Source organism: Oryctolagus cuniculus, chromosome 9 (genome assembly GCF_964237555.1).
Source record: "Oryctolagus cuniculus chromosome 9, mOryCun1.1, whole genome shotgun sequence".
Taxonomy (NCBI): domain Eukaryota; kingdom Metazoa; phylum Chordata; class Mammalia; order Lagomorpha; family Leporidae; genus Oryctolagus; species Oryctolagus cuniculus.
In genome coordinates, this window is record NC_091440.1 from 72,781,205 (window position 1) to 72,794,357 (window position 13,153).

General features: G+C 42.3%; 1 protein-coding gene across 2 annotated transcripts in view; it reads left to right on the forward strand.

Moving 5' to 3' along the window:
• Window positions 1-13,153, forward strand: part of MRPS31 (mitochondrial ribosomal protein S31) — a 59,077-nt gene that overhangs the window by 9,996 nt on the left and 35,928 nt on the right. For both annotated transcript variants that reach the window (XM_070048957.1, XM_070048956.1), the window contains exon 5: window positions 6,893-6,972. In XM_070048957.1, coding sequence (XP_069905058.1) covers window positions 6,893-6,972 — 80 coding nt within the window. The remainder of the gene's footprint in view (window positions 1-6,892; window positions 6,973-13,153) is intronic.

Here is a 13,153-nt window from a genome sequence, read left to right on the forward strand (position 1 = left end):
GAAAGTGTTCTGAATTTAACAGTTCTGCATTTTTTTTATATGGGCCCTGCCTCACATCTGTGCCTGCTAAATAGTGGTACGCTGATTTAGAATAAATAAAACTGACTGAATTCTGAACAATTGAACATTTTTATAAGAAGCATTATTTTTCATTCTGAATATGTTTGTAACACTGAATATTTATTTACCCTTTATATCACTATAAATGATCATCTTTCCTCATACCTTAAAAATGCTAAACCATGCCTTACATAGTTACTTTATAATTAGAAGTTGTTCTGTATTTATGTGAAGTTTCTGTTCTTTTTTTACTGTAAGCCCAAAAAATGTGATTGGGGTGGAGGAACCAGATCTTGTCATTAGGAAGAGGATATGCTTATAATCGGAGTATTTTCAGTGCATTGTGGTTTTTTTTTTTTTTTTAAGCATCATCTCAGGAGCATGACTTCGCTCTTTCTGGGTGTTAAATTACAGATTTGTACAGGATGATTGGAAAAGGTTGACAACAATCGACACAGGACATTCAGGAGGTTATAATGACTTTAGATTATTATTTGAATAACTAAGTTAAAATGACTTATTACCTATGATGTATTATCAAATAAAATAGAAAATGTACTTAGGGTTTTACTTAAGACCATTTAATTGAATCAGTTAATCCTCAAGCATATTTAGCTGATTCTGTCTTCTTACCATAATTGCATGTGACTTCTTGAAAATGCCATGTTGTAACCTGGCTTCTGATGCTATTAGCTGCCATTAAAAATTAGGAAGCAGCAAGGGAGAAGCTAAAGAGAGGTTTCTGTGCTTATGATCACAGTTTAAAACCACAGGGAGGCCGGCGCCGTGGCTCACTAGGCTAATCCTCCGCCTAGCGGCGCCGGCACACCGGATTCTAGTCCCGGTTGGGGAGCCGGATTCTGTCCCGGTTGCCCCTCTTCCAGGCCAGCTCTCTGCTGTGGCCAGGGAGTGCAGTGGAGGATGGCCCAGGTGCTTGGGCCCTGCACCCCATGGGAGACCAGGAAAAGCACCTGGCTCCTGGCTCCTGCCATCGGATCAGCGCGGTGCGCCGGCCGCAGCGCGCCGGCCGCGGCAGCCATTGGAGGGTGAACCAATGGCAAAGGAAGACCTTTCTCTCTGTCTTTCTCTCTCACTGTCCACTCTGCCTGTCAAAAAAATAAATAAATAAATAAATAAAAAATAAAAAATAAAAAAAAAAAAAAAAAAAAAAACAGGGAGCCAGTACTGTGGCTCAGCATGCTAATGCTGTAGCCTGCACACACTGGTCCATGTGGGGACCGGTGTGTGTCCCGGCTGCTCCTCTTCCAATCCAGCTCTCTGCTATGGCCTGGGAATGTAGTGGAGGATGCCCCAAGTGCTTGGACACCAGCACCTGTGTGGGAGACCCGGAAGAAGTTCCTGGCTCCTGGCTCAGATTAGCCCAGCTCCTGGCTCAGATTAGCCCAGCTCTGGTCATTGCGACCATCTGGGGAGTGAGCTGGTGGATTGAGGGCCTTTCTCTCTGTCCCTCTCTCTGTCAGTGGCCCTACCTCTCAAATAAATAAATAAAATATTAAAAAAAAAATCTAACCACAGGGGACTAAGGGGGAAGCAATGAAGAAATAACAAGTTGTTCATCTTATGACTTAGGTAGGATTGGGGACAGCCCGAGAAAATCCAGACCTAAACTGACACCTTCTATTAGAAGCTGAGGGGCCTGAGTCACAGACTGCTAGCTTAGGAGTCACGCTGGCCTCCCCCAGAGTCTTGGCACTGCCATTAACTAATTCTGTGACTGGGACACAGGAGCTTCCATCAGTCTGTTTCCCAAATATCCATCAAATACTGAAGAGAGAAAAGGATGCAAAGCACTGAGGATGGTTCTGGAGCACAAAGGCCTTTGTTAACAAATACTTGGAGACCTGCTGAAGAAGAACTTACGTGACTTGAGATTACTTTCCCTGAATTTTCACTTTTTCTAGTTTCCTTTAGCAGAAAAAATTTTGATCCATGGAAGAATCTACAGTTTATAGATTGGGTTTTAACCTGTGATTATACTCATATGCATGGATTTCAAAATTTTTTTCCAACAAAATAAACTCATCTTTTAATTCCATTACCATGAACTCTTTTTTTTGCATTTTTTAAAAATTTTGTTTAAAGAATACAACTTTATGTATTTAATACATGCAAATTTGAGAACACAGTGATTCTTTTCCTTTCCCTCCCTTCCTCCCTCCCACCCATATTCCCTCCTTTCTTCCTCCTTCCTCTTCCTTTACCGTTCTTTTTTTTTTTAACTTTTATTTAATAAATATAAATTTCCAAAGTACAACTTTTGGATTATAGCAGCTTTTTCCACCATTCTTATTTTTTTAAAAAGATTTATTTATTTATTTGAAAGTCAGAGTTACACAGAGAGAGAGAGAGAGAGAGAGGTCCTCTATCCACTGGTTCACTCCCCGATTGACCACAAAGGCCAGAGCTGCACCAATCTGAAGCCAGGAGCCAGGAGCTTCTTCTGGGTCTCCCACATGGATGCAGGGGCCCAAGGACTTGAGCCATCTTCTACTACTTTCCCAGGCCATAGCAGAGAGCTGGATCAAAAGTGGAGCAGCCGGGATGCAAATTGGCGCCCATATGGGATGCCGGTGCTTCAGGCCAGGGTGATAATCTGCTGCACCACAGTGACAGCCCCATTCATTCAATTTTTTTTTTTTTTTACAGAGATCAATTTTCAGTTAATTTTTTTTTAATTTTTTATTTGAGAGAGTTACAGACAGTGAGAGGGAGAGACAGAGAGAAAGGTCTTCCTTCCATTGGTTCACTCCCCAAATTTTATACTCATAAGATTAACCCTATACTATATAGAGAGTTCACCGAATAGCATGAACAAAAAAGAAAAGGAACAAAAACAAACAAGAAAAACATTGTTGCTCTACAGTCAAGGCAAGGGCTGTTCAAAATCATTGTATCTCAAGGTATTAGTTTCGCTCCTATAGATTACCTTTTAAGTCTGGCATTAGTTACCACAGATCAGAGTGACCATATGGTATTTGTCTTTTTGTGACTGGCTTATTTCACTAAGTATAATGGTTTCTAGATGCTTCCATTTTGTTTCAAGTGATAGGATTTCATTTTTTTCTGCTGTGTAGTAATCCATAGTGTATATATACCATAATTTTTTTTTTAATCCAGTCTTCAGCTGATGGACATCTGGTTTGATTCCATATCTTAACTGTTGTAAATTCAGCCGAAATGAACATGGGGGTATAGATTGCTCTTTCATATGCTGATTTCATTTCCTTTGGATAAATTCCCAGGAGTGGGATGGCTGGGTCATATGGTAGGTCTATATTTCAGCTTTCTGTTTTTTTTTTTTTTTTTTTAATATTTATTTATTTTATTTGAAAGAGTTACACAGAGAGAAGGAGAGGCAGAGAGAGAGAGGGCCTCCATCCGCTGGTTCACTCCCTAATTGGCCGCAACGGCTAGAGCTGGGCCATTCAGAAGCCAAGAGCTGCTTCCAGGTCTCCCACCCAAGTGCAGGGGCCCAAGGACTTGGGCCATCTTCCACTGCTTTCCCAGGCCATAGCACAGAGCTGGATTGGAAGTGGAGCAGCTGGGACTTGAACCAGCACCCATATGGGATGCTGGCACTGCAGGCAGCAGCTTTACCCACTACACCACAGTGCTGGCCCCTATATTCAGCTTTCTGAGGTATCTCCATACTATCTTCCATAGTGGCTGTACCAGTTTATATTCCCACCAACATTGAATTAGGGTACCCTTCTCCTCACATCCTTGCCAGCATTTGTCATTTGTTGATTTCTGTACGTGAGCCATTCTAAGGGAGATGAGGTGAAACATTGTGATTTTGATTTGCATTTCCCTGATGGCTAATGATCCTGAGCATTTTCTCATGTGTCTATTGGCCATTTAGATTTCCTCTCTTGAAAAATGTCTGTTCAGGTCCTTTGCCCATTTCTTGACTAGATTGTTTGTTTTGTAGTTGTTGACTTGCTTGAGGTCTTTATAGATACTAGAGATCAGTCTTTTATCAGTTGCATAGTTTTTAAATATTTTCTCCCATTCTGTCAGTTGCCTCTTCATTTTGCTGAGTGTTTCTTTTGCAATGCAGAAGCTTCTCAGTTTGGTGTAATTCCACTTGTTAATTTGATTGCCTGTGCTACTGAGGTCTTTTCCAAGAAGTCTTTCCCTATGTCAGTGTCTTATAGGGTTTCCCCAGAGTTCTCTAGCAATTTGATAGTATCACATCGTAAATTTAGGTTTCTGTAAGGTGTAAAGAAGGGATCTTGTTTCATACTTCTGCCTGCAGAAATCCAATTTTCCCAGCACCATTTGTTGAGGAGACTGTGTTGGCTCCAGAGGTTGATTTTTTGCTCCTTTGTCAAAGATAAGTTGATTATATGTGGATTAATTTCTGTAATTTCTATTCCGCTCCATTGGTCTATACGTCTGTTTTTGTGCCAGTACCAGGCTGTTTTGATTATAACTGCCCTGTAGTATGTCTTGAGGTCTGATATTTTGATGCTTCCAGCTTTGTTTTTATTTTTTAAGATGCTTTAGCTATTTGGGGTCTCTGGTTTTCCATATGAATCTTCGCATCATTTATCCTAGATCTGAGAAGAATGTTGTTGATATTTTTATTGGGATTGCATTGAATCTATAAATTGCTTTTGGTAGTATGGACATTTTGATGATGTTGATTCTTCCAGTCCACAAACATGGAACATTTTTCCACTTTTTTATATCTTCTGTTTCTTTAATTTTTTATTATTATTTATTTATTTGACAGGTAGAGTTACAGGCAGTGAGAGAGAGACAGAGAGAAAGGTCTTCCTTCTGTTGGTTCACTCCCCAAATGGCCGCCACAGCCGCCGCTGCGCCTATCCGAAGCCAGAAGCCAGGTGCTTCTTCTGGTCTCCCATGTGGTGCAGGGGCCCAAGCACATGGGCCATCCTCCACTGCCCTCCCAAGCCACAGCAGAGAGCTGGACTGGAAGAGGAACAACCGGGACTAGAACCCGGCGCCCATATGGGACGCTGGTGCTGCAGGCAGAGGATTAACCGAGTGATCCACGGCGCTGGCCCCTATTTCTTTAATGTTTTATAATTTTCATCATAGAGATATTTGACATCCTTTGGTTAAATTTATTGCAAGGTATTTAAATTTTTTTGTAGATATTATGAATGAGATTGATCTTAGAAGTTCTTTCTCAGCTATGGTATTTTCTGTATATACAACGGCTATTGATTTTTGTATATTGATTTTATATGCTGCTACTTTTATGAGTTCCAAACTCTTTATGAGTTCCAGTTTTCTCTTTGTGGAGTCTTTGGGATTCCCTATATATAGAGTCATGTACATCATCAGCAAATAGGGATAGTTTGACTTCTTCCTTCCCTATTTATATCTTTGATTTCTTTTTCTTGCCTGGTGGCTCTGACTAAAATTTTCAAGGCTATGTTAAACAGCAATGGTGAGAGTGGACATCCTTGTCTGGTTCCCGGTCTTACTGGGAATGCCTCCAATCTTTCCCCATTCAGTAGGATGCTGGCTGTGGGTTTGTTAAAAATTGCTTTGATTGTGTTGAGGAATGTTCCTTCTATACCCAATTTGCTTAAAATTTTCATCATAAATGGTTTCAGCGCCAGCCTCAGCGCAGCTCGCTTCACAATTATGCTGGGTGCATAGGAGGGTCCCACAGATGACCATCCCTGTCGGCTGCTTTTGAACTGCCGTGGTTGCCCCAGCTGACTGGGGGGAGGGTGACCTCAGTAGTTGCTGGATGCATGCTCAAAAGCTGGAGCAGCTGCTACTTGGTTATATCCAAAAATGCTACCAACCTTCCACAGCTGGCTGCAGGTCACTGTTGCAGGGGGGAGAAAGGGAGAGAGAGAAAGACACCGCATCTCCCACCCCGCCCCCCTCCCCCGAAGTAGTGAGCAGTCACCCGGTTGCCTTGGGCAGGACTCAAAAACAGTGTAGTTCACTAAGCTCTCCTGCCAGCTGTATCAACAGCAGTGCAGGCCCATCCTATCTCACCTGTTTTGCCAGGGCTGGCACTTTTTACCCCAGATCCAAGCTGCTGTGTTTTTTGTTTTATTGCTCCTTGCTCCTTATCTGCAGCTTCCACACAGGTCCAGGCTGTTTCTAGTGCTTTTGCAGGACCTCCCACTGCAGCTTCCCCTGCGGCTTTACCCTGAGAGTACGCTTTCTCCACTTCTTTTATATTAATTTTGCTTAGCCTAAATCAGACCACCCTGTCGCTATTCTGCCATCTTGGAACCCCTCACAAACTTTTGTAGTACCCTTGTATTTGTTCAAATAAATAAGCGAATTGATGTATAAAGCAGTTGATTGAATTATATCCAAGAAAAGTTATCTATTAACTCTCTGACATTAATTTGAGTAATTAAAAATACAGTACTTTATCTATCAATTTTTATTACTTTTTATAATTTGTAATTAATCATTACAGTGTTTTTAGATTTTAAAGACAAATGTTAAGTTTCAATGGCTTCTACTTTAGCATATTTTACAGCTTTCCAGATTGAGCTTTCTAAAACCTGAATATGAAAGAGATAAAAAAATTAGGGCAATTTAAATTAATCTTTTCCTTTAGGTGTTTAGAAAAGTAAAGTGCTTTAACTGGTTTGTGGTATTGTGAAGCAGAAATTCAAGTGCACTGTTTCCTGTTTTACTTATGAGTCTTCTAACCATGTGGCAGTTTAGCTAAAATGTCTAGTGTGTCAATGGAATTGTTTTAAATTTCTACATAGAATATTTCATGTAAAATTTTTTCTTATAAACATTTTTGTTGATATTTTATAAATATTCCACTAAGATATGTTTTTTCTCTTTTTAGTATTAGAAAAAATTTATTCAAGGGGAAGAGGCTTAATATTTTTGACTCTAAGACACTTACTGAAGAAGCACCTGAAGCAGGTTTGTTAAGAAAAGAATAACACTATTTCTCGTTTGTAGAAACATACAAAGAATGTTCTATGAAATCTTTAACATTTTGGTTGCATCAGAGTTGAGTATTTTAATATTCTGTCTTGCTGTGGCCTGGATTCTGCTTATGAATGTAGTTGTTGACATTGCTAGTCCTGGCCAGCTTTCCCCTTTGAAATGTTGCATTCTCTGAGACAGTGGGAGGCAAGCACCATCAGCCTCATGAGTGAGAGGTAGAGAGTGACTACTCTTTTTTGGATTAGAACTTGAATAAATACCTAGCATTTGCAGTGCAACTCTGTGCTGTTACATGAAGACAAGGAAGCTGGGGTTCCTGCTTTTAGTCAGCTTATGACCTAGAAAAGGGGGCAGCATTCACAGAGCTAGCTTATTGCAGTGATTTAGTGATTGTTCAGGAGATGGGAAGAACAACTGGGGAAATGTATTTAGTAGACTTTTAGTGTGTTTTTCTGAACACTTGGTTAGTCTTTGTCACCTTTTCTTGTTTGGGTAGGAAGTCAAATCCTTCACATTTGCCATTTCAAGTCTAAAAGAGAAAGAGTGCCCTCTTGATTAACATTAAATTTGGCTTATGAATAAGGTAAATGAAGGTCTCCAGCTTATAAGCAATAGGTATTCCTGAAGACTAGAAGTAGGACTGGCATTGCAGCATGGCAGGTTAAGCATGCCGTGCCAGCATCCCATATTGGAGCACTGGTTCAAGTCCTGCTGGCTCCACTCCACATCCAGCTTCCTGCTAATGTGCCTGGGGAAGCAGCAGAAAATGACCCAAGTACTTGGGCCCCTGCATCCCATGTGGGAGACCAGGATGGAGTTCTTGGTTCCTGGCTTAGGTCTGATCTGGACCTGACCCTTGTGGTCATTTGGGAAGTGAACCAGTAGATTGAAGATCTTTCTGTGTCTCCTTCTCTCTCTGTCATTCTGCCTTTCAAATAAATAAATCTCTCTTAAAAAAAGAATGAAAGTTAGCTTTATGGATCTTGGTAGAAATAATATATGTTATTAGGTTCCTAGCCAGCCTCCAATGGCTCATTTAATCTTTTTTTTTTAAATATTTATTTATTTGGAAGGCAGAGCCACAGAGTGGCAGAGGTAGAGAGGAAGAGAGAGAGACAGACAGACAGGCAGACTTCCATTTCCTGGTTTACTCCCCAGATGGCTGCAATGACTGGAGCTGTGCTGATCCGAACCCAGAAGCCAGGAGCTTCCTCCAGGTCTCCATGTGGGTGCAGGGGCCCAAGAACTTGGGACATCCTCCAGTGCTTTCCTAGGCCATGACAGAGAGCTGGATCAGAAGTAGAGCAGCCAGGACTCGAACTGACACCCATGTGGGATGCTGGCACTGCAGACGGCGGCTTTACCCGCTATGCCACGGCACCGGCCCCTCATTTAATCTTATTACCAGCTTCTTACATAAACATCAAAGTCAGACTCCTTGATATTAGGGGCTAGATCTTATTCATATTTGTATATCCTGAAGCACCTAGCCAAATACTTTTAAATAATAAGAATTAGTTATCTTTTTTTATTATTGTTACTTACTTGAAAGAGTTACAGAGAGTAGGAGAGGCAGAGAGAGAAAGAGAAATCTTCCATCCACTGGTTTACTCCCCAGTTGGCCCTAATAGCCGGAGCTGTGCCTATCTAAAGCCAGGAGACAGGAGCCTCCTCCAGGTCTCCAATGCAAGTGCAGGGGTCCAAGGACTTGGGCCATCTTCTACTGCTTTCCCAGGCCATAGCAGAGAGCTAGATTGGAAGTGGAGCAGCCGGGATTCGTACTGGCACCCATATGGGATGCTGGCATCACAGGCAGCAGCTTTACCTGCTATGCCACTGTGCCGGCCCCCAGGAATTAGTTATCTTAAATCCATTTTTTGGGAACAAACTGAGCTGTAAAATATGTATTCCTAGATTAAATTAGCTAATGTTTGTTTGAACTGAAGGTAAAGGAACACCCCTTTCTTGTGTTGTGAAACCTGCACTGTGCTGCGTGTGATTAGAAGGAAATACACATTGCACAGGCATACAGAATGAATCGCCTCCACCCTATTCAAGTGACATCTGTTCTAGTTGCCCTAAAAAGGAATTTGTGGTCAGGGTATCTGCTATGTCCACTGAATGATCAGCCTTGAGTTCCTCAAGGAGCCAGATAACTTTTTATTAAAACTGAAATTAGGGGCCGGTGTTGTGGTGCAGTGAGTCAAGCTGCTGCTTGCAATGCCGACATCCCATATGGGCACTGGGTGGAGTCCTGTCTGCTCCGCTTCTCTGCTAATGTGCCTGGGAAGGCACCAGAAGATAGCCCAAGTGCTTAAGCCCCTGCCACCCACTTGGGAGACCAGATGGAGTTCAGGCTGCCAACTTCAGCTTGGCCTAGCCCTGGCCATTTCGGCCATCTGAGGAGTGAACCATTGGATGGAATTTCTCTGTCTCTGTCTCTGTCTCTGTCTGTCTTGCTCTCTATGTAACTCTGCCTTTTGAATAAATAACCCTTAAAAACAAAACAAAATAAAAAACTAAAATTAGCTGGCAAAAAGCACTAAAGATTTATGTATTTTATAGAGTATCATCAAATGCTTATACTCTGAGGAAAATAATCCAAATTTATGATAATTTAATGAAGGTACTATTTTAATAAGCTGTACTTCAATAAATCTAAAGAATTGTCTTTTGTTCCCAATTAAATATGATAGTAACAGTATTGAAACGTAAATCTAGCAGTTGTGCGCTACTATTTCCCTACAACCTAAGATAACTCTCAAAATATAGTTGGTATTCAATAATCCTTTGTTGATTACCTGAATAAATGAGTTTTTCCATCCTTGAATTCCGGATCTTATCCCTCACTAAATTCCTACTACCGCCACAAAGGATGTAGTCACAAGCCTCACTGATCTTGTAGAGTCCTCTACAAATGATAAGCAGTATAGCTTATTGGGAAAAGATTTGACATGGGCAGATCTGATTTCAGACTCAAATCCTGCCATTCTTAGCTCTGAATATCCCTGTCTCCACCTATGGAAGGGTGGCTACTATGTACATTTTAGGATTAAATGAGATAATATAAGTGTCAGGGTCAGTTCCGACACTACATTAGACATTTTGTAAATGATTACATCTATTACTAAATACAATAATGATAATAATGTGATGGTGATAGAGACATAGGTTGGTCTGTGTCTACCAAGCCCCCCCTCAAAAATCAATCAAGATAATTAAATTAGCTTGATGATTGTGTTTGTTCTGTAAATCCAGTTAACCCTAACTGGGTGATCTTTTCTCTACATCAGGCCAACACACTTAATGTCCATAGGTTGATGTGGCTACATAAAGGCTCAAAGAAAGTTTCAGAAGAAGCAAAATAAGACTTACCTAGATAGAAGAATAAATGAGCTATTTGTTTGGCTGTTTTAGGAGACTTGGCAAAAGTGGATAAAGAGGTAGTCAGAATAAATCATACCTGATCTATGCTTTCAACCCAGAAATTTTGTATGAATATACATGAAAGTGTAACTTCAAGGTTATTCATCATTACAGTGCCAGTCTCCAGGCAACCAACCATTGATCTACTTTGTTTCTAAAGATGGTTTGCATCTCGGGATTTTATATAAATAAAATCATACAGTATGCACATTTTTGCACCTTCTTGCACTCAGTGATTTGAGACTCAAGTTCTTGCATGTAGCAATAATTCATTTTTATTTAAGAGGAGCATATATTGTATAAATATATAACATTTTCTGTCTGCTTACCTGTTTTTTTTTTTAATTTTTTTTTTAATTTTTTTTTTGACAGGCAGAGTGGACAGTGAGAGAGAGAGAAACAGAGAGAAAGGTCTTCCTTTGCCGTTGGTTAACCCTCCAATGGCCGCTGCGGCCGGCTCACGCGCTGATCCGATGGCAGGAGCCAGGTGCTTCTCCTGGTCTCCCATGGGGTGCAGGGCCCAAGCACTTGGGCCATCCTCCACTGCACTCCCGGGCCACAGCAGAGAGCTGGCCTGGAAGAGGGGCAACCGGGACAGAATCCGGCGCCCCGACTGGGACTAGAACCCCGTGTGCTGGCGCCACTAGGCAGAGGATTAGCCTACTGAGCCGCGGCGCCGGCCTTGTCTGCTTACCTGTTAATGGACATTTGAGTTGTTTGCAAATTAGAACCCATGGGGCCGTCACTGTGGTGCAGTGGGTTAAAGCTGTGGCCTGCAGTGCCAGCATCCCATATGGGTGCCAGTTTGTGTCCCAGCTGCTCCACTTCCTTTTTTTTTTTTTTTTTTTTTTTTGACAGGCACAGTGGACAATGAGAGAGAAAGAGACAGAGAGAAAGGTATTCCTTTTGCCGTTGGTTCACCCTCCAATGGTCATTGCGGCTGGCGCACCGCGCTGATCCAAAGCCAGGAGCCAGGTGCTTCTCCTGGTCTCCCATGCGGTTGCAGGGCCCAAGGACTTGGGCCATCCTACACTGCCCTCCTGGGCTACAGCTGAGAGCTGGACTGGAAGAGGGGCAACCGGGACAGAATCCAGCGCCCTTACCGGGACTAGAACCCGGTGTGCTGGTGCCACAAGGCGGAGGATTAGCCTATTGAGCCGCGGCGCCGGCCTAAGCTGCTCCACTTCCAATCCATCTCCCTGCTGATGCACCTAGGAAAGCAGTGGAAGATGGCCTAGCTCTTTGAGCCCCTGCACCGGTGTGGGAGACCCGGAAGAAGCTCCTGGCTCCTGGCTTCAGATCAGCTCAGCTCTGGCCGTTGCAGTCATTTGGGGGAGTGAACCAGCTCATGGAAGACCTCTCTCTCTCTCTCTCTCTCTCTCTCTCTCTCTCTCTCTGCCTCTGACTCTCTGTAACTCTGTCTTTCAAATAAATAAAATAAAATAAAATAAAATAAAATATTTTTTTAAAAAAAACAAAAAACAACTTAGAATCCGTGTTTGGCTGTTAGAAGTAAAGCATCTAGGAACTTTCATGTGGACATTTGTTATATTTTCTCTTGGTTAAACATCAAGAGAAAATGACTATGTTGAATGATAGGTGTCTTCCTTATTTTTTAAGAAACAGAGAGAGAAGGCTCTCATTCATTGGCTTACCCCCTAAATGCCTGTAATAGCCAAAGCCAGGAGCCAGGAACTCAATCCATGTCTCCCACTTGGATAAGAGGAACCCAAGTATTTGAGTCGTCATCTGATGCCTCCTAGGGTGTATATTAGCAAGAAGCTGTAATAGGAACAAAGCCAGAACTTGAACCTAAGAACCTCAATTTGAAATGGAGCAGTCTTAACCAGTGTGTCAAATGCCTGCCCTAGATAGGTGTATTTTAAAAAAAAAAATTTATTGGGGTCGGTGCTATGGCGTAGTGGGTGAAGCCATCACCTGCAGTGCCGGCATCCCAAATGAGCACCGGTTTGAGATGCAGCTGCTCCACTTCCAGTCCAGCTCTCTGCTGTGGCCTGGGAAAGCAGTAGAGGATGGCCCAAGTCCATGGGCTCCTGTACCCACGTGGGAGACCCGGAAGAGGCTCCTGGCTCCAGATCAGCGCAGCTCTGGTCATTGCAACCATCTGGGGAGTGAACCAGCGGATGGAAGACCTCTCTCTCTCTTTCTCTCTCTCTCTATTTCTCTCCCTCTCTCCCTCTCCCACCCTACCTCTGCCTCTGCCTCTCCTCTCTCTGTGTAACTGTGACTTTCAAGTAAAATAAATCTTTAAAAAAATTATTAATTGATTTTTAAAGATTTATTTATTTGAACAGCAGAGTTAGTAAGAGAGAGAGAGAGGGTGGTGGGGGAGACAGAGAGTGAGCTCTTCCATCTGCTGGTTCACTTCCCAAATGGCTGCAATGGACAAAGCTGAACCAGTCAAAAGCCAGGAGCCAGGAGCTTCTTCTGGATCTCCTACATGGGTGTAGGGGCCCAAGCACTTGGGCCATCTTCCACTGCTTTCCTAGGTGCATCAGCAGGGAGATGGATTGGAAGTGGAGCAGCTGAGACTGGATCCCATGCCCATATGTGATGCTGGCACCACAGGCTGCAGCTTTACCTGCTATGCCATAGTGCCGTTCCCAGGTGTATTCTTTTTAAGAAACTGTCAGACTGTTTTATTCTTTTTTAAAAAACTTTTATTTAATAAATATAAATTTCGAAAGTACAGCTTTTGGATTACAGC